The 26,139-nt window shown below is 45.2% G+C and overlaps 1 protein-coding gene across 1 annotated transcript; it reads right to left on the bottom strand.

The window, feature by feature from the left end:
* Positions 1-914: 914 nt before the first annotated feature.
* On the bottom strand, positions 915-26,139 carry LOC111145670 (TNF superfamily member 8). Its single transcript, XM_022500756.1, has 4 exons — positions 25,652-26,139; positions 15,937-15,979; positions 3,836-3,907; positions 915-2,523 (listed from the first exon to the last, which is right to left on the bottom strand). Exons 1-4 carry the CDS (start codon positions 25,844-25,846, stop codon positions 2,129-2,131), a joined length of 705 nt encoding a protein of 234 aa, XP_022356464.1. The 5' UTR covers positions 25,847-26,139; the 3' UTR covers positions 915-2,128.

The raw sequence follows: 26,139 nt of genomic DNA on the forward strand, positions 1-26,139 counted from the left end.
GAATCTGGTTTTGGGGCACCTGGGTGGCTTAGTCCATTAAGCATCTGCCTTTGGCTCAGGTCATGATCCCAGGGTCCTGGGATTGAGCCCCGCATCAGGCTCCCTGCTTGGTGAACCTGCTTTTCCCTCTCCCTCTGCATGTTGCTCCCACTGCTGTGCTCTCTCTCTCTCTCTCTCTCTCTGTGTCAAATAAATAAAATCTTTAAAAAAAGAAGAATCTGGTTTTAAGCTTTCCATCTTATCCATGCCTTATTATTCTCAGTTGAGTTACTAATGATTATTCCCCTTTTTTTTTTTGTTTTGCTAGAGGACTCCTTAATGCTGTGCCCCCTGTGTCTTCAGCTGTTGGCTTGCAGGTCATTGCTTGACAGAGACTGAGAGCAGGAACCACTCAAGTATAAAAGTCAGGTGCCTCTGCTCAGAGAGATGAAATCTTTCTCAAGTTTGAGTATGAGACTGTAGAAAATTTGCTTAGTGCACACAACCTTAGATTGCGGATACCTTCTCAAGAATGTGGGAGTTGGCTTAAGCAAGGTTCATTTGTCCTTCAGAGTTCGGGTATAATTCAAATGCCGGGTGCTCTCTTACTTGCTGGTTTTGGGTCCTCAAGACCTGTCTCTGTGTTTATTACATACTTGGCTTGCTGAATTCAACACCTCTTCCAATGCCCGCTCCTCCCAAAGAATCTACTCATAAAAAGCATTAGGAGAAATGCAGACTTTACTGAATGTTTCATAGAGGAGGCCGAGGAGGAGTTTGACATAGCACATTGCTCAGCAAATGACTTCAATTTTTCTTCAGCTGTTTTGTTTTTTTGAGTCCTTCTCATCCATACCAACACTGCTGGCTTTTTTTTTTTTTTCTTTTCTTCTTTAGCACTTTTTCTAGTTTTTCTCTGACAGACTTTCCTGATTTCCTACATTTTTCTTTTCCCTGCCACCTTTCTTGAGAAAAATGCAAATTTTGCTCCATTCTTTTGGATGGCAGTAAAGGGTCCCTTTTGCTTCTGAAGCAGAAACTCTGGGGTATTATACTTCAAGCTCAATGGTCCTTTTCAACAGATAAGGTGCTCCTTCCAGAAAAGATGGATGGGTGTAAAGGTAGGTTGGTGTAGCTAGAGAAATCTCACAATTACCCCAATCAGGAGAGGAGGTTGCCATTGTTTAGAAGTCCTCACCATGTTCAGGGGCATCATCGTTTATCAACAACATTCGGGGCCCTTAATGGCCCTCCACAGAAATGGATCCCTGAGAGGCATTTGAAGGAGGGAGCAGAGAGAGATCATGTGAGAAAGGACAGCAGCTGGTCCCTGACCAAATGGCCACATCACCATGACCAGTGGGCACAGATGGAGTGTTTGCTGAATGCACAGCCCTTCCCTATAGGAAATGAGAGTTGTATGTTGTTGATGTGTTGTCAGTCTTAACTTGGACGGAGTCAAGCCTGGTCAGAAGGCTTTCCAAATTCCAGGAGGCCTCTTAGATTTGTATGGTCAGTTGGGCAGTCCTTTCTTTTATACATTTTAGATCCCACAGTTCACATCATTTGGGAAGGTACCCTGAACCTCCTCCCCAAATTCCGACTCCTTTGAGGTGACATGCGGCCAGATCCTACTAGTACCATCAGATTTATACGGTGTGAGGCGAGGGCCTTCCCTTTGGCTGGGGGCTTCTACCTGGAATCTGAATTTACAGGTCTGGGACAAGACATCCTGGTCTTCTGAGATGGAAGAGATTTTGGAGAGATTCAAACCCAGCCCATTCATTTTTCAGACATGGATCCAGAGTTCCAGGGAGGGGAAAGGAATAGCTCCAGGTCATACAGTGAGCCAGTTAGTGGTTGGGCCAGGGCATAAATCCAACCCTTCTGATGCCCATGTGGGGCTTTTCCCACATACTGCCTTGCTTCCCTGCTTTCTGTTTGAAAAACACTTCACTCAAAACTGTTTGTTTGTTTTTTTTAAACCCTGGAGCTGTATTTTTCCAAGAGACAGAAGGAGAAGCATATTATTTAATACCCTTTGTGATTTCAGTCTTGGTCTAGAGTTTTCTTTTTGCCCAAGTGTTTGGATGGATGAAGTACTGTATGGTAGAGAGTGGCTTTCTTCCTGAAGGCCAGAAGAAATGGTTCAGTCTGAACTACTATATAAGAAGATCGACAACACATTCTCAAGGGGAAAGGTGTTTGTATCCACATACTGGAATTTATCCACCTTGATTGATATGGTGGTGTTGACCTGGAGGTACTCCAGCAAGAATTGAGAGAGATTTTGGTATATGTTTTTGGTTTGCGCTCCAGACTCACACACTGTCACCAGCGTCTGCTTTTTGACGTCTTGGTTGATGAGAAGCTCCAACTTCAGGTCAACAGAATGTTCTGGGCATTTCACGAGAAATTGTAGTTGGCAAATGATGACATACCAGCCTGGGAACTGGATTACCAGATTCCCATCCTGATATATGACTCCACGAACAACGCCATCTTTGTTCCAAGACAACTTGGATTTGTTTATATGCTTTGACACTGGAGAGAGAAGGACAAAAAGAATTACTGGGCAGATCAGAAAATGTGAAGTTTTTATTCAAGGTTTCCCATTCAAGATCTGTGTTTTCTAAAACATTGCCTGCTGTTCTAACCATCTGGAATCTCTTCCATGTTACTTATTTTAGGTGCTGCTTAATATTCAAGGCATAGGTGCAAAACTACCCCTGTTTCTCTTCTCTAATGCTTTAAGCTGGAGGGTCAAAACACATATGGAAATGGAATACTACCTCTTATAGAATTATTTTCCACTTATATATTATATTATTATATTATTATTCTGTTATTATTATAATTATTAAACTTTCCCTTTTCAGACCCTGTGCTCATGGACTATATTCCCCACAAGTTCTGGACTATCATGTTCATTCAATCAATCAATCAATCAATCAATCAATGTTTCATCACTAAGGGGCTACTAGTTTATAGGCATTGCATCAAGTATCTGAGATAGGATAATCGGTTTTGTTCAATTAGTAACGAATTTAGGCATCAAGATATCCAGGAGAATCTCAGTCTTTTGATTTTCACAGCAAGACGCATCCTTTAGCAATTCATTGTCTCATTTTTTTAATGTCTTCCTTTGGGCAGCCAAACATAATTGTGTAGACCCCGCCAGTGTTCAGTAAGGGGCTCTTCCCAGCTGGGGTTTTTAGAAAGCAGAGGATGGGCAGACCGTGTGGGCCGCTATCTTTGCGTGGAAAGCCAAGTCTCTGTGAGTCCAACAAGTGAAAATCAGCACTGATTAGTTAGGGTGCCTTTCAGAACTGGAAAGCTGGCCTTCGTTTTAATTGCCTCCATGCCTTCCCTTTAAACCTCGTTGCAATTCAACTGAAGAGTGAGAACTAATCTAGCTGCAAAATTGAATTTTTAAAATGGGCAGAATGGCTATTCAGAGAATCTTGGCCATCCTCTCCATATCTCAGCTTTCCTAGCCTAAGTGCCTCGAATTATTTCCTTTAGAAGGGACCTCTTAGCTGAAGCATACAGCAATATGCAAATGGACTGTGTGCTGACATGTTCATTAAGTTGTCAATCAGGGGACAAGGCAAGTTCATGGTTCCCTTGCGAAGAACCTGACAGAGGCGGAGACAAAGAGCTTGCTTCTTTTCCATGAGGAAAAGTACTGTGCAGTTGGCTCCAGACTTATACGTGGCTGAATAGAGAAGGGGCCTGAGGGTCCGACACAAATGCCTTTGGAGGCCAGGTTGACAACACAGAAAAGTGAAGGAAGTTTTAGAAGGCCACAGGAAGTGGCCCTCAGATGGCTAGAGTTCCTGGATTCATTACTGACCTTGGAGGTAGGCCCATGACTTCCTGAATGGAGACTTTTCCAGTACACATGAGATGTCCTCTGAGCAATTTCCTAAAAGTAAGGAGATCACACATTAAATGTCTTTCTCTGCTCTGGGTACTGGGGACACCAGTTCTTTTTCCATGACACTTGGATGGAGACAATTAGTATTCTGTTTCCACTTGGGAACCTGTCTGTTTCTCATTTTGCCATCAGATACTTTAGGGTTCTTTGGAATTGGCTGCTTCCACAAGGACTGGAAGTTGGGGGAAGGAAAGCAAAGATGACTTGAGCTCCCCTAGGTAACAGGTGCCATTCCTGTCCCTACTTACTTCACTTCACTCTTGCAGCAACTCTACGAGAGTGGTATTATTAAGTCCCTTTTACAGATGGGAAAAATTCTGGGCACCAGACAGATTAAGTATACTGTCCCACCTTACTCAGCCAGGCAGTGGTGGTCAGAACGAAAGTTCCGGTAGTGATTACTGCAATCCTGCCTTCGAGAGTACACCAGATACTAATCTGTGCGCTTTTACATGATTCTGCTGATCGAATTTTCCAACTAACTCTGCAAAGTGGATGTCCTGATGCCTAGATGGAGTCAATGACACAAAGTCAAGCAAGTTGGTGGTACCGTTGAGATTGACCCCCATGTCTATCTGATTCCATGAAGCCAGTTTTCTTCCTCCAAGCCATTTGCTGGACAGTGGAGATAAACACATTCTTGTACTCAATTTTAAGAGGATATAGGATTTAAGAGATCTAAGCAGGAAGCCTGCCATCTGGAGCTTCCTTGGCAGGGGAAAAAGACGGTGTTTATGTCATCATGGTATTTACGAAACAACAATATTTTTAATATATGCACCAGTGTTACTGGCTTAGGAGCTTCTTATTATAGAAATTATTTTATATGCAAAGAGCCAAGTTATACATTTCCTGCAGTGACTCATAAGTTCAACTTACTCTGGGTGAATTCCTACTTTTCTTCGGATGTTGGTTTCCTATCTACGCAACTGGGAGGTCTAAGACCTGACATTGACATCTTTTTGATGATGTCATCAGAGTGACCATTCATTCCATCCATCAGAGACAAGGCAGCTATGGGCCTGTTGGGTTGAAGCAGCCACACCCTGATGTGTTTGCTCCCTGGATCTCTGAGTGGTATCTATTGGGCTCACAATATTCCACTTGCATCTCTGCCCCAGGCCTGAGAAAATCCCTCCCCGGCCTTCCTCACTTCCCCACGGGAGCCTTGGAGAGGTTGGAAGTTAAGCAAACAGTTCCCTCTGCTGTCTGAACTAGCTCACTGCTAGCAGCAACCGCTGCAGAAGCAGGCCTCAGTTTTGATCCTTGTCTGTCCTCCACCCATAGACGCTCTGGCCCAAAGTGTCTTCTTGGTGATGAGGGCTGGTAGACCGGTTGCCATTTTTTGATCCCATCTCTTTACCTGGCATTCTTGTCCTGTCTACTTCAGCCACAGCCCACGCTCTTGAGGGACTAGATTCAGGGATACAACATGGGGCGGGGGGTGGGGCTCATTTTCTAATGCACTGTGAGAGCTGTTAAGAGAGGTCATCCCTGGTCAGCCTCCCCTTTTTAGGGATGTGGAACATAGAGTCAGAAAACATTGCAGCAAAGGCAAATGTGGCCTTATCTCTTTTCTGCTGGGAGTCCCTTAGGGACTTCACTATGTCTGCTGGATCTGGGCCAGATCCTCCATAGAAGTTCACGGTTCCTAGTGTTCTGTCCCTCCTGCATTTTCTAGTCTCACTCCACCTTCCCTCCTTCCCTTGTACTCCTGATCCCTACAGCAGTAGCAATAATGCAGACAACAAAAAATAGCTAACACAGACTGAATGATGGCCATTTTCTGGGTTCTCTGCTAAGTATGCTCATTTGATCTTTCACTTAATTCTCATAGCCACCCCATGAGAAGGGTACTACAGTGATTTCTTTCTTTCTTTCTTTTTTAATGGATGCACATAGATTTTTAAAAAATTATTATCAACATATAATGTATTATTTGTTTCAGGGGTACTGGTCTGTGATTCATCAGTCTTACACAATTCACAGCACTCACCATAGCACATACCCTCCCCAATGTCCATCACCCAGCCACCCCATCCCTCCCATCCCCCATTCCAGTGACTTCTGTCTTGTACATAAGGAAACCGAGGCTTTCAAAGGTTAATGACTTGTTCACATTTGCACAGCTCATCAGTGGGAGAGTGAGGTTCAAACCCAGGTTGTCTGACTTGAATGGCCCGGGTCGATTGCTGATGACTATACTGGTGTTTGGGGACACCATGGCCCCCAAACATGCATATTGATTTGCCTCTCCACCTGGAAGCCCCCCTTTACTGGGAAAGTTATTCCTTATTTAAAGCATGGCCTCGAAGTCATCTCTGACCTTCCCTCTGTTTGCCTATTTGCTTCCTCCATTAGACTATGAACCCTCAGAGCAGAGACAACTATTTCTATATCCCCACTGCTCAGCCCAGAAGATGTTCTGTAAATGTTTATTGAATTGAATCATCTCTTCTCTCCCTCTTACTTCCCTCTGTGGACGTCAGCTGCATTCTGGCATGAGTGAGGCTAAATGGGGATGCTTAGTTTGCCTTTCCCCTTGGGCTGGAATAACACCTTGCCTCATTCCCCCGTAGTTCTTCAGATTAGCATAGATTAAATGGGAGGAGAGGACTCATGCCCTAGGTTGAGGCCAACACGTGATGCCAAGACCAGGTTGTGCTCATTGGCTGGAGGGCCCCCTCACATCATGTCACTTGTGGTGGCATCTGTCAGGTGACTTCCGTAGACAGGCAGGTGGCCAGAGAAGGACAAGCCTAGGCTTGCCTCTCACACATGCAGGTTCTGTTTTTCCTTTCCCCTTTGGTCTCCGTATGTTTGGTTGGTTGACCTCAGCTGTAATTCTGAGAAACCCAAGGATGGAAAAAAAAAAAAAAAAAAAAAGAACAAGCCTCATTCTGAAGCATTCGCATTTCCTGAAGTCAAATGGCAAGGTGTATTTTAGTTTTTCTTTAAGAATCTTTTCAAGCAAAAAGTGGTTTCAAGCAACAGGAAAAAAACAGGTAACCCTCTCCACGAATGGTGTTGCTGAAGCTGCCTGAGGGCAGGGGGCTGGGAAAGGAGCTGTTGGTGGAAGGGGGCGGCTGCATGTGGAGAGGAGCCCAGAGGAGGGCATGGCTGTTGGCGATTCACATCTGACAGACTGTCAGCAGGAAGGAGGTGCAGCCTGCTCCGTGGGGCCCAGACACCAAGGCCTTATGTGGAGGTTTGAAGAGACGAAGCACTTGGTTCCTGACTAGCATTGCCCTTGTCCCCATTTCTTAGATGAGGCAATAGGAAGACCTTCTCTAAGACACACATCACACTGTAAATCACAGGGCTGGCCGCTCAACTCTTTGACCAGTTAGTGCTATTCAGAGCTGTGCTGGGCTGTTTTGAGGGTCATTTCACCAGCCATGTGTCACCCTCTAGGTCCGTGATACAACTTTCTCTTTTGGTTATGAAAACAGGAAGGAGTGATTTGTAAATAGGTGGTGGGACCTGCGCAGAAAGCCTGTGATGTGCCTGGCATTTTTGAATGCTGGGAGCATGGGCAGCAAAACATCTCCTTTCCCAGCTGAGTGTGCTGTCTAGAGGGGCTTAGTTGGAAGAACTTACCACTCAGCGTGGGATAATGAGAAATGTTTGCAAGTCATGGCTGAGTTGGTGGCCTGGGAGTTAGAATCTAGGAATCTTCCCTCTCTGGGTCCTAGTGTCCTTAGCTAGATGAAGAGCAGTGTGGATTTGATGGCCTAGAAGGGCCCTTCTAGTTTATTCTAGTGGGCTGTGTAGCCTCAACTGTACGTGGTCAGGCTTACTGCAGCAGGGGGAATGTCAGTCCCAGTTCCAACAGTCTGTCCTTGTGGGCATGTTGCTCTAACCCATCTAGAAGACTCTCTTCACATATTTAAATCTCCAGACACCCACAGTGGTAGAACAGAATGTTTTAGGTCTGGGGTCAATTTAAGTTATGAACAGGCTGGTTCTGTAAGGCTTTGCATGGCTGGTAGAAATGGAAGTTCCTGGAGAGGTTACCCAGTCCAGGCTTGGTAAACATATAACCTATGTGCTCTTCAATGTTACCCCCATGGCGGGCTTGTCCTAGGTCATCCCATGAATTAGTGACAGAAGTAGGACCAGAGCCTGGACACGTTACCCCCTCTATGGAGCATTCCATCTTTCAAACAACTTAAGTGCTCTGTGAATTTCTCTGAGGATTAAGGCCTTTAGATGGGCAAGATTTATAAGCCCAGACTTGGCCTTCTCTAGGATCATGGAACTTTTCTGGGAATTGTTTGGAAGCCTGGAGAGAAGCATGTGTCAATAAAATCCTCTTGGCCACTTTTACAGAAGAGAGAGCTAGAGAGAGAGAGATGTTGCCTAGGATGCTTGAAAAGACCATGTTCTAAGGGTACCTGGATGGTTCAGTTAAGCAGCTGCCTTCACCTCAGGTCATGATCTCAAAATCCTGAGAAGGAGCCCTGCATCGGGTTCCCTGCTCAGTGGGGAGTCTGCTTCTCCCTCTGCAAAACCTCCCATTCCTGCTTTCATGCTCTTTCTCTCAAATAAAATCTTAAAAAGATAAGAAAAGACCATTTTCTAGGAAGCAGCATAATGGCAACCTGAAGACTGGACACTGCCTTGGGATCTTAAAATGTTAGACTTGAAAGGGCCATTTGACACAAACTTAACCAAGACCGTGTTCTATGAGTGGGGACATTAAGCCCAGAGGAACTGATGGTCTGGCCCAAGATGGTTTCAGAGGACTAAGAGTCTCCTGATTCTTAGTCCGGCCGGGGCTCTGTCCTCCAGTTAGTCCTTCCACGGAGGAGGAAGGGTTAAATGTAGGAAGAAGTGGGTTTGTAGCCACCATGCACACTGGGCTGATAACTGAGGAGACAGCTGGAGGTGCTGGGAAAAGATGGCTAATGAGCCTTCTGGACTCCCTCTCGCAGATGAATGCCAGCAGGTGATTTAGGATCATGTGCTGAACCCTGCCAAATCATAAGTCATCAGCCTTGATTGGGCTTCCATCAAGATTCAGCAATGCCCAGAGTGGCAAAACAAACCAGGCCAACCATTCCGGCCAGACAGTATGTGGTCTGAGTGCCAGGCACCTTCCAAGCAAATATTCAGACAAGACAAGACAGAGTGCATCTGGGCTGGTCAAGGTTTTTAGCTGTTACTTCCCCTTAAGGATCCTCAGTTACTGCATCTATAAAGGTGGTTTATAATACTCAACCCAAATGAATGCTTGTTGCAAAGACACCATGAATGTAAAATGTCCAGTGTAGCATGTAGCTTAGAGGAGACATTCAGGAAACGGTAGTCCCTTCCTCCTCTACTCCTCTTGTCCTTGTTAGACAATTAACTATGCCCCTCAGCAGAGTGAGCTGGCTGATGAAACGCTCATTAAAGCAAAGCTCATGGCATTATCTGATGGACTGAAGTTTCTCAACTAAGCACATAAATGTTTGAGGCCATCTGATGGCTTCCAGATGAGTGTGTAGAATGTTCCTTCCATCTGTTGAAAATATTTTAAGCCTTCCAAGAAGGAGAGGAATTACCCTAATGATGGCATCTACCAAGGTCTTGGCAGTCCCTTCCTCTGGCAGGATATCCAGGAGAGTCCCAACAGTGACATCTAGGGGGAAAGTCTCTCCAGTAGAATTTATCAGTAGAATTTGAATCAAAGGGAATCCTTAACCTAAGGGTCATTTCAGCAGGCTTCAACTAGACCATTTCCTCGATGCCTCAAAGCCAACTAGTGATAGAAGGACTCCAAGATGGGTTATTTGTTCAACAAAGCACAATGAGGTGACTTGGGATTTACAAACAGCACTTGGGGAATAGTCATCCCCACATGCTCAGTGTTAAGCACAGAGAAAGTGACCAGTAGATACAAATGGCAGTCAAGCTGGAATTCATTTGAATTTCTTGGCAGTTTTTAGAATTTTAGAGTCTTTTCAGTTGTGAGCTGTTGTAGTTTGTAAGATCAAACTATCTGGCCACGCGACTTAAGCTAAATGCAGGTGGCATTAATATTATTGGGGGGTAGTTATGAGGCATATAAAGTGTGTAATCCAAAAGGTAAAGTGAATCTGAAGTCACATGGTGAAATCTGCTAACGTCTTAAATAATCTTTTTAAAAAAACACCTCCTAGCTATTCTAGATGCAAAGGTATGACAGTGCACTTGGGAAGTTAGGCTTAGGATCGAACAAGCTTGGCTTCCCATTCCTCCTCTGCTACTTTACTAAGTTGTGTGGCTTTGCATAAGTCACTCAGCCTCTTTGAATCCTCCCCCAAAGGGAGGAGAGTAACAATCTGCCTTGAAGAATTGCTGGAAGGTCAGATGAGATCATGCATAGCTATGAGCCCTGTGCCCACCACCCAAAGGACTCCAGGTGATGGCTGGCTCCTGCCCCCTGGTGCAGGACTTGTGTTGCTGAGCTGGTAGAAGTTCAGGCCAACACAGGTGGCGACCAGAGAGCTTGGGAGAAATGTATCATCCTACCTTCCCTCTCTCCATCCTTTTCTCCCTCCATCCCCCCTTTCTCCTCCTAATTTTTTTCTCTCCCCCTTCATTCCCTGAAGTATTGGAAAGATGGGGATTTCTTCTAGATTCTACAGATTCTTCTGTAATCTGTATGTGCTAAGCTCGAATACAAATTTTAATATGTTTCCCAGTGATCCGAATGTTTTTTCCTCTCCTCTCCTCTTGTCTCTGGACCCCTCTCCTGTCCTCCCCCACCTCTCCTCTCTCTTCCCCCTTGGCTTTCCTTGGCAGTAGGGGATGGGGATGACAGTACAGATTGCTCTAACACTCTGGATGGCCTCTGCAGGACTCCATTCCCCTTCATTTTGAGTGGCCCTTTTTCTAGTTTATTTCTTGCGGAGAGATTCCTGACTCCTGTTAGCTCTGCCTTAAGGAAAAGTCAGTAGAAGAGTGCGTTTTGCGTTTAAAGTAAATGGAGAAGCAAATAGGCTCTTTAAAGCCTGTGACTCTCTGAAAAGCAATGTGCCCCCTGAGCAGAAGTACCCCCTCATGCTGTGAAAAGTTAAAAAAAAAAAAAAAAAAAGGCTCACCACAACGGGTGAATTGGGCAATCGTGAACCAGATCATTCTATCTGGTAGACGTGAGGCAGGTCTAGGCTGTTTGCAGTGGTTCTGGGGATGGGGGAGGCTGCTGCTTCTCTGCCTGCCTCTTCCGCTCTCAGTGTGGCATCCTGGTGGGGACGGGACAGCAGGGGTAGCTGGGGAACCTGAGCAGCGGTCCTCCGCGGATCAGTTTCATTGCCTTCAAAGGCAGTTTTTATTGTCTGTGAACGGGTAGGTTCACCGGGCATAATGAAAAGCAAGCCTTACTTGATCTCTTTTAATGCCCACATTTTCTTTTTTAGCAGAGGGGGTGTGGAGGAGGGTAATCTGCCAAGCCACGTAAAAATTGTCCATTGTTAGAACTGTGAAATACACCATTTGTTTAATTCCAGGAATGTCAGCCTCAAAACAAAATCCATGCCAGGCTCAGGTCATCTGGCTGGTTCTCCTCACTCTTGACATTTTAGACAACAGGACATTCCAGGCCCCTGAGAGGGAACATGCATGGCTTCAAGTCCCAGGACCGGAATGCAGGTATTCCAAAGTTCGACCTTGTTCTCTGTCTTTGCTCCTGTCTCCTGCTGGGTACTGGATTCAGGAGAAAGTTTGCAGAGGAGGGAAGGGAATTGGTCTATTCACTGGTTCCCCTTCCTCAGGGCCTCCAGGAACCTGTGGAGAGGGGGCACCCCGTGACACAGGAAAGGCTGACTTCTAACTGGAGGCTGTGGGGAGGGAAAGAATCTCCCAGCCTCATGATGCCTTAGCCGCAAAGCGAGGGTTTCAATTCTCAGCTTCCAAATTCCCTACGTGGACTGTTTATGACCCCTACTGCTGCAGAACTCCATAACAAGAAAACAAACAGCTGTGGGAACAGGTGATGAGGAAGCCATAGTGTTGGAAGGGTGCCCAGCCCCGGGGAACCAACTGGTACGGGTATTGGAAGGAAGCACAGGGTGTTGTCCTAAGCACCTGTCAATACAATCCTGGATAAGCTAAGAGGGAATGGGGCAAGACCTCCTAGTAGGCTGACTCCCTACTAGCTGTGTAATCTCAGGCAAGTCAGTCAAGGTGGCCAAAACCATTCTATGAAATAAATGTCGAGCTTGTGGGGTGGGGGGGTGGGGAATGAAAATGGGGAAGAAAAAAGAGGTAGAAGGAGGGTGGGTTAATATGCAGGACGGAGGGCTGAGTACCCGTGGGGAAAGCTGTCCTTTGAGAAATTCCCGGTGGCTGGAGGAGCAGAGGTCTTACAAGAACAGAAGGCTCTAGTACTCCATTTGCATCATCCCTGGGACGGAAGACACTGCCCTACCAACTCCGCTAAGTACCCTGATTCCTACGGCAAACTTGGCTTTAGCAAAGGTGGGGTGCTGTTGGAGCTCTGGGGGAAATCAAGGCAAAGGGCCTGCGTTCTGTGATTTGGGCAAATATGCCGCATAACATAAGCACCTGTGAGATTCAAAATGTGGCAGAAGTGGAAAATTAGAGTAAGAAGTGAGGAGAAGAAGGCCAGCTACCCAGGGCTCTCCCTGGAGGCCGACCTTGGTTGCTCACCCTGTGTGGGATGGGACAGAGTCATTTTATTTGGGGATGAAAGAAGAGAGTGGACTCTGTGTCCAAGGGGCATAGGCTCAGCCAGGTGGCAAATGAAGGTCATGTTTGCCGTCCCTTGTCACCCTCACGGTGGCTCGGGGCGGGGAGGGGGTCCTTATTAATTCCATTTTCTAGATGAGAGGAGAAGATGTGGGGCAAGGGTCTCCTCCCTGCGGTCCTCCTGGCCCACAGTCCCTACTGAACCCTCAGAATGGTCCACTGTGCCCTAAGCACTGTGGAATGAGTGTGACGTGGCAGTCTGCCAGTCACCAGGCTCCTGGCTGGTCTGCAGAGCTTGTGCTGGGATGAAGAAATCCTTCCATGACAAAACAGGCTGGATTTTCTGTGGTTATCGTGCAGCCAAGTGCCGTCCTGTGTTAGGGTAACTTCGTGCGTGTACATGGGCCTGCCTCCTGGGCTCTGGGCCGCTGCTTGCAGAGGGTGTGTGATTTGCTTCTGCTAGTGGCCAAGGCCTCCCTAGACCATACCTGGCTTCTGCCCTTGTCCACTCCAGTCACAAATGATATGTGGCCCCTGGCGCCCCTTCCCAGGGCTTTCTGGGAGATGGCTCCCCACTGCCAGGTATCTCTCAATGGCTTTTGAAAAGGGGCAATTGCTGCTTGTGTCTGTTTAGAAGGGGCTTACTGGGGAAGGAGGCTGTGGATATAGATTCCCTCAAGACTATTGTTGGGCTTTTTTTCTTTTCTATTTACATACTGAGCAAAAGAATCGCAGGGTCATAACGTGTCAAAGCTGGAAAGCCCCTTTCATTTAATTTTAGTACACTGCTACTACGTTGCAGGTGAGGCCCAGAGAGGAGGAAGACTGGCCCAGAGAAACACAGCCAGCTGGCAGGAAAATCTGTTCCGGAGCCCTTGCTCCTTGGCAATGTTCTTTCCACCTCGCCCTAGAACTGTGTCTGCAGCTGGCCAGGTTAGGGGAAAGGTAGACGTACATTATAAATAGGAGACAGTCAGGGAGCACAGCAACAGCCGGCCATGAACACTTCATGGCTGAGGCATGTCGTTCAGGGGAGAGAGAGGACTGGATTCTGATCCCTGCTCTGCCATCAGCTTCTTGGGTGACCTCAGGCAAGTCACCCTGAGGGCCTGGACCTCAGCTTCTCATCTGCGGTAGGGAAATACGACCCCCCACGTTGCTTGCTCACATGGTCAAGGCGAAGATCAACCCAGACGAGGCATGGGAAGATCCTTGACAAAAGTTTCATAGCCCTGGTGGGGATGATGGTTAGCATTTCTAAAATCTGGCTGCAGAAACGCTGAATTGCCAACTGAGGGTTGGTTTTGGATTCGTGCGTGTTCTGATACAGCGATGGCCAAGATAAGAAAGGATTTGATGGGGGACCTAGCCCATGGCTCCTACAATTCTGGGTTTCGTGGACCAGAGAAATTTACACCCAGAGGAAAATTCAGTGGCCAATGCAGAGTAGGCATCTTTTGATTTTGTCTCTTGTGTCCATTAAAACAAAACAAAATAACACAGACAAAAAGCAAGTGAACTTAATTTGCATCTGTTTCAGCCTCATGTTGTAAAAGAAAGGGCGGTTTTATGCTTTCGGGAAGGAAGGATGTACTTTCAGAGGAAAAGAGCACCCCCTTACATTAAAATAATTGTTGGCTATGGGAAGGAGGGGCTACCTTGTCCTTCTCTTCCCCTATTTCACTCTGGGCTGGTGAACACCAGCATAGGGCCAGACCGGCAGTGGGAGTCTCTGTGCTTGGCCACCTGTGAAGGATGGACTCTGCAGGTACAGGAATGGGGATCCAGACTCTCTGGGGTCCTGTTGCCTCATCAAAACTACCCTGGTCATTGAATCGTGTTCCTGTTAAAGACTGCCCCCCTCTCTCTCTTGCTCTCTCTCTCTCTCTCTCTCTCTCTAAGACATGAGAAGTTCTGGTCTTAACTTGGAAGATCTGGGGGGGGCGTGGTGGTGGGATGGTGGGAGCGGAGAAGGAAAAATGACAGTGACTCAGTGTGCCGGGATGTTTTGCAAAGCTCCGTGAGAATGTGCGTTACATGTTCTGACTCCCAAACCTGTGCTGTTTCTTAAACAGGGCTCTCAGACTCTGTCTGCTCTGTGCATCACAGCCAGCCTCTAGCCTCATTCTAGAAATAAAGTTGTATGGACCCACAGCTGTGCCTGCTGGTTTTCAAGGTCTAGGGTTACGCCTGTACCACAGAGGCATTATGGGAATTGAGGTCACTTGTGAAGTAACTCCAGCCAAGGTTATAGCCCATTTTTACAAGGCTGTAGTTATTAGTCTTCCTTGAAAGATCCAGAATGCCTGTGTGTTTGCGGCTTTTGCTTCTGCCGGTTAAATGTCTGTGTGATAGATAGCAGGAAAGGCCTCCTGAAGAAAACTCCCTGTGGGAGGCCGTTGGTATGCAGGGCTGTGTTCAGACCCTGTGTCCCACAGATGCCCTGGTGTCTCTAGAGGGGTGCCCATCCTATCCCACCCTTTCTTTTTGACTTTTTTTCTCTGAGCTGTCCGGTTATCCAGCTGTCATGCTATCTAAGTTCTAAAGTTTATAGGGCAGAGATGGGTTCATGTTCTGGGGTGGAAAAAAAAAAAAAAACGTTGGCTAAGAGATGGGAACATCTGGGTTCTGGCTTTGGCTCCATATGACCTTGGACATGACACTTTACTGGCTCTTACTGTTCCTTTTCTGTGTGAGGAAAACATTCACCAGATGATCTCTGGTGTTACCCTCAGTATTAAACTACCTCTGCCTATCCCCTCTGGGGCTCGTAGAGACAATGCATTAACTAGTGTGTGCAATGGTAGGAAAGGTAGGGGGTGAGGGAGACATCTGTTTTTACAATCCCACCTAAATTAACGCTGTTGGATACCATCAGTTACTTAATGATTACAATATGCCAGTGGCCATACCAAGCAATTTATGGATGAGATCTACTTGCCTTCTCCAATTCCTTCATGAGGTAGGTAGTATTATTCCCATTTTGTAGATTAAAAAACTGAAGTTCTGAGGCAGGACAGAGAGCCAAGATTCATACCCACATTTGCCTGACTCCAGGTCTCAAGCTCTTAACACAACTCTCCTTTGCATGCCTGTCCATGTCCATGCGATGGCCTATGGCACAGGTGGAATTTTCATTAACCAGAGAGCTGCGGGCACCAGGGTACCCTACGGAGGCTGCTGGGATGAACGCAGTTACACCAGCTCAGCTCTGAACAGCCTCCGCCTTTGCCTCCATTGGCTTTTCTGCTGGGCACTGCTAGGATGCTTCTGGGGGTTAATCCACTATGATGTCATATGGATGATTTAATATACATCTACTCCCAATTCCAAGGTCTTACCTCCTTTAAGGGGGAATTTTCCTGGTGGGTTGGGAATGGAGTCCTGGAAGAGAAGAAAGGAAAAAAGAGGCAGCATGAGATCATCATCCAGTGGAAAGGACTCATCTCTTTCTTTTCCATTTTGGTTGCCCTCTAAGCGCAATGCAATTTAGAATTCGTGTTCCATTTGACTCTTAAAAAAAAAAAAAATGAATTCGCTGACCCAGTTTACATAGGGCTTTCTCGTCCATTTGCTCAATAACTTGCCTATCAGAAATGCAGTCTGAGGGTTACTATCCACATTTCACAGGTGAGGAACTAGGGGGCCGAGCACAGTGAAAGAAAAAGTTTCTGGCAGCTCCGGGGACCGGAATCTGAAACTCATCGCCCTGTCCAGGGCTTTTTGTTTTTGCTTCCACATTTGATATTTTCCCCCCTTCGGTCAACAAAAGAACAAGCAACTGTAATGTATAAATATATATGTGGGTTTTTTTCCATATTTGATTCATCAAACGGTGAAAGTATGCTGAAAACGTACCTGGGAAGGTACATCTCTCCCTTTCCTGTGGTTGGAAATTCTGAATTAATTGAATGTTTATAGGCCAAGCGTTGTGATGAGACGGTAAATAATGAAATCAGGTCCCTGCCCTCAGGACCTTATTACAAATTTATATATGATTATAATATCCAAATATGTATAACTATATAACATAAATAAGCACAAAGAAATGTTATATATTTATAAATTCACATTATATTTCATATTATTTATTTTATAATAAACATAAATATACAGAGAGATATTTATACAGATATGTAAGGGGTTGATAGAAGTAGATTGTCTTCTGAAGGGGGGCTTCCTGGGCTGGGGACTGGAGGGACTGATAGGGAGGTCTTGTTGCGGTGCTCTGAGCAAGAAGGCAATAGAAGCAGATGGGCACAATTCTTCACCCCTCACAAATCCCTCAAACACGGATGTCCTCACCCCTAGCCTCCCTCCCCTTCTCCCCACCTCAGCCATGGAGCTGCACTTCAGGTGTCTTGCCAATACGGAATAAAGTATCTTATTTCTCTTTTGACTTGTCTAGGTTGGGGTCACGTGTAATTCACTGGACTGAAATACTAATAAAGACCTAGAGAGGGTGTGACACTGATACGAATGAAAATCACTCCCACATCCAGAGCAAGAAGTTAGCATCTGTGCACATCTTACTTCCTTAGAGTTCTGTCTGAACACCTAGGACCATCTGGAATTTCCCTTATATTCCACCATTTCCCTGGGGGCTCTGTCCTTTGCCTTCCACTGATGGCTCATTTTCTGATAAACGGATCCCTCCTCCAGCCCAAGTGTGTTGTAATGAACCGAGGAAGTCTCCCGAAGGCAAAGCCTTGGCATACCCCTGCCGTGCAGATGGCAGAAGTCAGTATTAACCTTTGGCCTTCATTTTTTCAGGGCGAAAGAAGTGAACTTGGCTTGGACGCTCCTTCCCTCTTGGCTCTAATAGTCTATGATTTTACTGCTTTAGCTGAAAGCTCTTAAACTGAATAGTAACACCGTGCATTTGTGGTCTCTCAACTGTGCCTGCAGTCCATAGGAAAACCTGATATCACCAAATTCCCCTCCGTGTTGCCTCTGTGAGACTGCGAAGAGCGTTTCGAAATCTAACGAGCAGCGAGCTTACTACCGAGCACGATCATCAGTTAGTGTCATGCGCAAATGCACGAAGAAAAGCATCTATGTTTAAATGTGGTGCTAAGATGGTTGAATTCGTCGAACCCCCAGGAAAGTGTCCAGGGAGAGGGAGAGGAGGCTGGCACAGTCGAAGCACTGGGACCATCCCAGGCTCCACGAGCCACCCCGGAAATACCAGGAAGTCAGATATTCAGCACCTGTCAAATGAGCACCTGGTCTGGTGTGTGCCAGGAACTATGTTAGTCACGGAAGACATCCTGTGGATTTTATGGCTTAGTCATTAAAGCCGTCATTTAAGATATACAAATAAATATAAGAATTGAATTGCAAGTTGAGGCAAGGAAACAAAGGAAGAGAGCCTTTCAAGATAACCCTTCTCAAACTTAACGCGTATACGCCGATCACCCAGGGAGGCGGTTAGAACGCAAATTCTGATTCAGCTGGTTTGGCCGGAGCCTGAGAGTCTGTATTTCTGACAAGCTGTCTGGTGTCACTGAGGCTCCTGGCCCACGGAACACAATTTGTTCAAACACAAATTCGTAAGAGATAATATCTGGGAGGGGGACCTCACTTCTATGGGGGTCAGAGGAGGCCTCTGTTAGTTATTGGAGGGCTTCCTGGTTTGCCAACTTTAGGCGGGAGCATGTCAGAAACAATATATCTTAGTACAAGGGCACAGGGCATCCAAGACATAAATGTGATTATTCCTGTTTTAGAGAGTCCCTGGGATGAGGTTTGCCAGAGCTCCTCTGGCTGCCTCTGATAGAAAAGATCAGGGAAGCAGAGCCAGAGAGGGACCTAGACATCATTCAGTCCATCAGGCTAATTTAACAGAAGAGGAACTCGAGACACTCATGAGTCAGTGGCCGATCTCGGATTCAAATTCTCTGGTGGTCTTTCCACTGTCCCAAGAGAGATGCTAGCTTCAGGAGGCCAAGGTTGGTGATGCTCATTCTCCCCTCCCTTTAACAATCCTATGATTTGGAGGTAGAAGGGCAGGGTGTAAAGAGATGGTGACTTTTACAGTTTGCTGGGAGTTGTTTATACCCGCGGCACTATGTAGTGCTATCCATCAACTCCTCTTTGGCAAGGTGCTTCTCAGTCCTAGCATTCTCTCCCAAATCTTGCCTGGGGATCTGGGTCCTGGCTGGGGAAATGTGGACCATCTTGCTCAATGACTTGTCTTTGTGGTCAGTGGCACTTAGGCTAGACACAGACGCAAGCTAATGGACCCTCCCAAGCTGTCATTCTCAGCTCCCACTAAGTAGCTCAGGAAACTTCATCTCCATGGTTAAGAACCAGCTACACTTCCTTCACTGTACCTCTTTTGTTTCAGACTCCAGGTGTCTGATGGGTATTTCCAACAGTGTTTCTGTGGATGGAGGGAGGAACCCTCACATTTAACCTACTTGTCCCCAGGTGGAATGACTCAGTTGCAATCATGTTCCCTGCCCAGAACTCTGTTTTCCTCTTCCTTTTTGTCACTGTAATTAGAAAGCTAATCATCCTTCCCTCATATAAAGTACTGAGAAGTGCTCGAAGTGGTAGCAATTTTGGTTACTCTCTTGATCCTGATGATGTGCTTAATTTGCCCCAATACCTTGAAAAGCTCATTTCTTTTACAGAGCAGTGCTGTGCAGAAATCAGATACCAAGTGTGCTCTGGATACAAATGTCCTTTGAAACTGAAAATGGTCCAAGGCAACCAACATTTGGAATATGCCAGGGCGATTACATATCCCCTTCTTTGCTGGCTTCATATTGTCTTGTAATGTGGGTCATGGAGATTTGGGGCCAGGAACGTTTCCCTTACTTTCAAGCTAGCATGAGGAAGCCCTCCACGAGGCTGCTTAGTCCTCCAAGGATAAATGCTTTCCATGCATCATTTCACTTGGTCTTTACCCCAAGAGTTTGTGACTGATGAAGTCTTAGAAATTTCAGAAGGTTCTACAAATGGTGGATGGCAGGGAAAAGATTCACATCAAGTGTGTTGAATTGGAAGGCAATGTTCTTCAATGCCATGCTATGCTGCCTTGCTCGAGTAGGGCAGGATGGAGCTGGGGCAGAAAATTCTCCCGTGACTCAATGAGAAAGTAGATGGAGGTCATAGAAAATCCTCAAGAGAAGAGATTTTTTCTTTTTTTTCTGCCTTGGTTTTGGTATGGTTAATCCAGGAGGAAACTAGAACAGAGTGGCTTGAAGCAGTTCTTTTCCCACTAGGGATCTTGTTAAAATGCTGACTCTGGTTCAGTAGGTCTGGGATGGACCCTCTAGGTTTTTCATTTCTAATAAGCTTTTAGATGATGCCAATGCTGCTGGGCCACGCACCACACTTTGAATGGCAAGGGCTTTAAGACATTACTCATTAGGCCATAGAACACCTGAGGTCTTCCTTCCCTCAAGGAATTGGGAGCCGGGGTTGCCTATAGGCTGGGCTCATACATGGGTTTAAGAAATCTTCTTCTTACTCTCCTGATGGACATAGCATCCTACTCTCTTACCTACCTTCTTGCCAGCTATCTCTGCTTCCTGCTCTTCCCATGTGCAGTCTGGGCTGACTTCTGTTCTGGTTCTGCCACTCCTCTCCTGACACTTGGATTTGCCTGCTTCTGGGCTGTGCCTCTGCTCACTCTTCTGCTTCACCCGGAAAGCCCTACCCCAGCTCCACCTGCCACTCTCCTTCCAACAGAGAGCTCTTCTCTACTGAAGAATAGCAGTTAATAAATGCAGAAAGAATGATAGGCTTAGGCAATCATCATTCTCCGACTCTTGGCTCATTCCCCGATTCAGACAAGGATCGTGCCCAAACTGTGGAATGGAAGATATTTATATGTCTTTTAAGTACTACCTCATAGATTACTTATTAGTAAGAAAGACAAAAGTGTTCACCAGCAGTCACCACCTTAATCAAGGAACCATATATCATCACCAATAATGGGATAACCTGACATATGCCCCTAGGTGCTATAATAATATGTAACATTACCTATGTACTATTCTTGCCCAAAAAATTTCATCTGAATATAATCATGATGAATATGAAGCCAAATCCAAAACTTGGCCAATTCTATAAGCACACTGACCCGGACCCTTTGAAAAAGTCAACGTCCTGAGAAACAAACAACAAAGGGCAGAGGAAATTGCTAAATGATTGCTTCTCAAACTTTAGTGGGCAAGGAGTCACCCAGGGAGTTTATTAAAGGGCAGATTTTTATTCATTTGGTCTAGATTTGGGGCTGGGTTTCTGCATTTCCAACAAGCTCCCAGGACCACCTATTGAATAGCAACGTTATAGCTTGAAAATGACATAACCAAATGTGGTGTGTGCCTGGAGGGTGAATTCAGGATCCCCAATCAAGACAAGGCACAACAGCTGTAGAAGATATTTTTGGAAAAGTAGGGGCATTGATATATGGACTATGCATTATTATTAGATGGAACCACTGAATTGACATTGACTCCCTTGGCCGTGATAATGGCCTTGCAGTAAGGAGGAGATGAGTGCTGAGACAGGTGCAGGTAAAAGGCCACGCCATCTGCACCTTACTGTCATTCACATAAAAAGAGCACAAATAGAGCAAATGTTAACCCAGTCAATTTAGGTGAAAGGTTATATGGGTGTTTATCATCCTGTTTTCTATTGGTTTCAAAATTTTCAAAATAAAACTTCAGGCGTAAGACAGCCTTCTAATTCTTGGAGGAGGCTCAGCTTCTGTTCTAGCTCTTCTGCAAGCCCCGTCCTCATCCCAAGAAGAAATTCTTCCTCCCCCTCCCACTGATGGCATTCTGTGCCATTCTGCCCTGAACTCAAGCTCTTGGGTATTTGGGCCTTACTTTGAGAATCATCAGAAAACGGGGGTCCTGCTCTGTCCATGTGGGTCCTCCCTTCCTACCCTAGCAAAAGGCTTGCCCCTGAGAAACTTTCTGTGGTTTTCTTTTCTTTTTTTTTTTTAATTGATAAATTGAATGCCCTGTAGAGAGTAGTGTGGGTAGAAAGAAGCATCATGGGGCATTTCAACTCACCCCTACATTGTCTTTGAAGGTCAAAGCAAACCCAAAATCCATATCACTGCCACCAACAATTTCTATGCCTAACCGAACGCTCAGTCCACTTTTGATGGGGATGTAGAGTGGCACTGGAAGGATATGTTTGTTTTCTTTTGTTTTTAAAGGCATTTTAAAGGCATTACTTACAAAGGGAAAGGAGGCAGCTGCTTTCTCTTTTTAGAAAGGGTCTTCTTAAAAACCTAATGATCCTGAACTCTCGCTCTAACATTTTGGAATGTAAACAAATCTTTTCAGGGACTGATAAACCCAGTCCCTAGGTTTATAGAATTGGCTCTTAGACTGAAGACCTTAGAGCCTCTTGAAATTATGCCTCTACCACCAGCTTTGCAGCCTATCTCCTTGTATAACCCCTCCTTTCTGGACAAGATAAGCCACATTTCATTATTTTTCATTTACTTTGCTGTACAAATTGTGGGAAGTTTCATCCTGATGCATATGCATGTACTCTCTTGGGCTTACTTAATAGCAGATCAGTTTTCTGTCTTTCCATATGGTTGTGAAGAGGTGTCTCTTTGTTGGTAGGACTTTTGCTGACTCGAGAGTATATTGGTACAATCTTTTGTATTGACGATATTTACTGAGGTGAAAAATACACATTCTATTCCCCTCACTAGGAATTCTTCCTACAGATATACTTGCAGATGTGCACAGTGGGTAAAACTTCTAGAGAAAAATGGAAGTATCCTTCATTAGGCACAGACAAAATAAGTTATGAAGCAGTCGTATAACAGAATACTTTCTGACCCTCCCAAAGAATGAGACAAACTTTCATGCATTGTCATGCAAGGGTCTCCAAGATACACTGTCACCTCAATACAGCAAGGTGCAAAATTATGAGTCTAATAGAACAGCATGTTATGCTATCTATTTGCAGATACACTTATTTCTGGAAGGACGTGGGAGAGTCTGTTCATGGTGGTCATCTCACGGAAGAGGGATTGGTGGTTGGGTGGGCATGGTGTGATTGAGTTTTAGTTTCTTTTCCCATGTTTACTGTTTACTTTTCTTAAACCATATGAATATAATATTTTATAATAAATATACTGGCTTCAATATAAATTAAGAAAAACTACCACAGGGACTCTAAAGACATTACTAGACAAGTAGTTCTATAAGAAACACAAAAGCGGGAATTTTGGTGGCTTTTTTCAAGCTCTATCCCCATTGCTTGGAATGATGTCCCACACACAGAAGATGCCCAATAAATATTTGAGGTTGAAACCTAAGTTTCTTCTTTGTGTCTCCCAAGGAATTTGACCTTGGAGTCTTTTGGTCTTTAGGCCAATCTCAAGGTAATCTTTGTTGGTTTTTCTACATTCTCTGTGTCTTCTCTTCTCCATCACTTTTTCACACTTATCCATTGGCCCAGAGTGCCCCCCTCCTCTAATTTGCCTTTCCAACCTGCTTTAAATTTCTCAAGCCAGTCTGGAACTCTAATCTCCAGTGAAGTGGTTCTTAAACCTGGGAAAACACCCTGTGTCCTTAATTTGTGGTGTCATGGAAACCCTATGTGGCTACCTTCCATCACTTATTATATATTATGACTGATCTTGTTTTAAATTTTGTGCTCATGTGCTTCTTACCCAGAACTGTGACTTCTTAGGCCAGTAAAACCATTCTCATGATACTGCATGCCTGCCCCTTCCAACCTAACACAGAGTGCTATGTAGTCATTGACCCATTCCATTTTTTGATAATTGGGATGTGAGTTTAAGTTTCTTGGGTCTCTCCCATTAACTTCCTTACCAGAGGTCCTGTTAGGGTCTCTCCATTTATCTAAGTTCTACCTTTCCTAGAGTCAGCCTGCATTCCCTTTTCTTGCAGGAAGCCTTCCTTGATAACTCAAGGGAATAACTCTTCTCAGCTCTTGCAGTTGTTAATGTCTGGATAATTTACTGGAAATGATGTATGTGCAAAACACTGAACACTTAATATCACGATCAGTATTACAAACCTTAGCTTTTAAGTAAGTAACTGATATCTGCCAGACTAAAGAAACCACAGCCCACCAAACCCTACAATCAGATTGTGAAGTGAATCTTTTTATATCCTAACATGAGGAGTAAGTGAAGGAAATGGATGCAGAAGATGATAAGGCTCTTGAGAGAGGAGCAGGAACGAAATTTCTAAGTGCTTCTGTGGCTGGCTGGCTGTATTAGTCAAGGGAGTGCTGTTCTCATTAAACAATCAAGCATGGTCTTGATGCCATCACTTTCTCAGGATGACTTAGTTCAAGCCGCTTCTCCTTTCTGTTCCTGATTTTCCACATATACAAAAATGGGCCAGAAGAATCTATTGTAGTTCCTTCCTGGAAAGAATGGGTTTGAATAAGGACCCTTCCAGAGCTCTCTCCGGCTTTATATTTCTTTTTTTTTTTTTAATTTATTTTCAACATAACAGTATTCATTGTTTTTGTACCACACCCAGTGTTCCATGCAATCTGTGCCCTCTCTAATACCCACCACCTGGTTCCCCCAATCCGGCTTTATATTTCACCATCACCCCCCTTTTCCTTCCTTCCTTCCTCCCTCCCCTCTTTCTTAGCAGTTCTAGCTACAACATTTAACTAAAAAAACTTAAAGACCACTTCAATTTCTTTTCTTTGGCCATTGCTATAAAATGATATACTTCTGGTTTACTTCAAATTAGAATGATAGAAATTATCTAGCCTCTACCCCCAAAAAATGCCCTAGAATATTTTCAAGAGTATTACTCTTAGTAGCTGTAGATGAGCCCATTCAAGGATGCATTTCATAAGTTCCACTATCGAAATCAAATGTTAGTAATTCTTTTTTCTTTCACTTTTATGAAGATATGAGCCTCCAAGCTTCATTTAAATTTCAAAGCAGATGACACTTGAGAAACAGATACCAAAATCTTTTAAAGCCTTGTTCTTTTCAGCAATCCATATGGTATAAAACATTCAACCTAAGACAATGGAAGGAAAACTGGGACAAGTTCTGCAAGGTTGTAATGAAAAATGGGAGCTGGGAAGGAATAAACGGAAACATTCTCACTTTGGCAGGGCATGGAGAGGGAGTGAGTTCTCAAATTACCAATATTAACAAAAACTTTACTTCATTAAAAAATCCATGAGTAATGTATACCATCAATACAGTATTTTCTACAAAAAAGGACACTGACTGCATTCTCTGTAAACACCAATTTCCTAAAATATGAAGAAGTGCCCTCCTTCGTCTCTTCTGTTTTTGCAACAAATCGTACCATTTCCTCCAAACAAAGTAAATTTCCTGAGACCGTCTGCCTCTACAGTGGGTACCCATGATTGCTTGTCTGATTGCTTGTCCTTTTAGTATTCTGAGCAATCTCCAAGGGAACGGGTGTTAAAAGCATTTCTATGTTCTAGGTTTCTACTGACATCCTAAACTCTTCCAAACAGTGACTCAAGAGGAAGCTTTCAACTTGCCCTATAGGCTTAAATAGCTCTAAGGAGTTAAGCCTGGCCTCCTGTCTTGCTCCTTCCCTCATACATCTTGGGCACTGAAACTTAGTTCCTTGTCGTGAAAGCTCTTGGCAATGGAGGAGGCCCCAGAGATCTGAGCAATGTTCGGCCTGAGAACAGAGAACCCTGGAATCTGGTGGCAGACCTTGAAGACATGGTCCTGAGGCGTGCAAATCGGTTATCAGATTTCCTTATCACTTCCTTCTTTGATATGCCTCTCCGGCCCAGCAAAATTGAAATCTTAGTATCTTAATACTAATAGCTCCCCTCTCTTCTTCTGGCCCACGTGAGTCTGGAAAGTTTTGAGGTGATGGCCAAGCACACTTTTCTCTTAAAACCTAAATTATTTCAGAGCGCTGAGTTTCTGTTTTCTTTTCTCCGTCTTTCTGCATGATCTAGGTACTTCCCCCCCCTCTTCTCCACTAGTTTATTAATTTATTCTCAAGGCTCTCTCTCTCTCTGGGGAAAACTGAACAAAAATCGGAAAGGAAAGACGACCAGGAGTCCACTTACCGTCTTCTGAACTACCAACATCATGATGGTTGCCACAGCAAAGACGAGACACAGAGCCAGCGCCGTGGTGGTGAAGTAGAAATAACCACGACTGGTGGTTCCCAGGTGGCTGGCCACGGAGCCCGCTGGCACATGCATGGCTGTGTCTCGAGAAGGGGCCACTCCGGTGAGTGCTTGCTGCAGCCCTGGGTCCATTCTTATATAGTCTTCCCGCAGCACACCTTATCTCTCCTCATCAGATTCACTTCTGAGCCCATCTCTGTTCCAAGAAGGATTCTCCCCCTGCATCCTGGATCATGTGACGTGGAAAAAAACCTTCACCGGCTGCCACACGGAGACACTCTTCTCTGGGGGCGTGAGGCGAAAGGCGGCAGCAGGGGTGGGGGAGAGGCTCATTTTTCATTGCCAGGGATGAATTTGAGTGCAGACAGAGAAGGTGGTTAATGTCAGAGGGCGAGTAAGAAAATGACGGTTTCCCTACTCCGGGG

This window comes from Enhydra lutris, unplaced genomic scaffold (genome assembly GCF_002288905.1).
Source record: "Enhydra lutris kenyoni isolate GAN:26980312 unplaced genomic scaffold, ASM228890v2 scaffoldscaffold13, whole genome shotgun sequence".
NCBI classification, from domain to species: Eukaryota; Metazoa; Chordata; class Mammalia; order Carnivora; family Mustelidae; genus Enhydra; species Enhydra lutris.

Excerpts from the sequence above, each read along its gene's own strand:
- LOC111145670 (XM_022500756.1), bottom strand. The coding sequence starts at position 25,846 with ATGGACCCAGGGCTGCAGCAAGCACTCACCGGAGTGGCCCCTTCTCGA. Across the intron at positions 3,908-15,936 it reads AAAATTCCCCCTTAAAGGAG|GAAATTGCTCAGAGGACATC; the intron begins GTAAGACCTTGG and ends CCTTACTTTTAG. Across the intron at positions 2,524-3,835 it reads GTCATGGGCCTACCTCCAAG|TGTCAAAGCATATAAACAAA; the intron begins GTCAGTAATGAA and ends TTCTCTCTCCAG.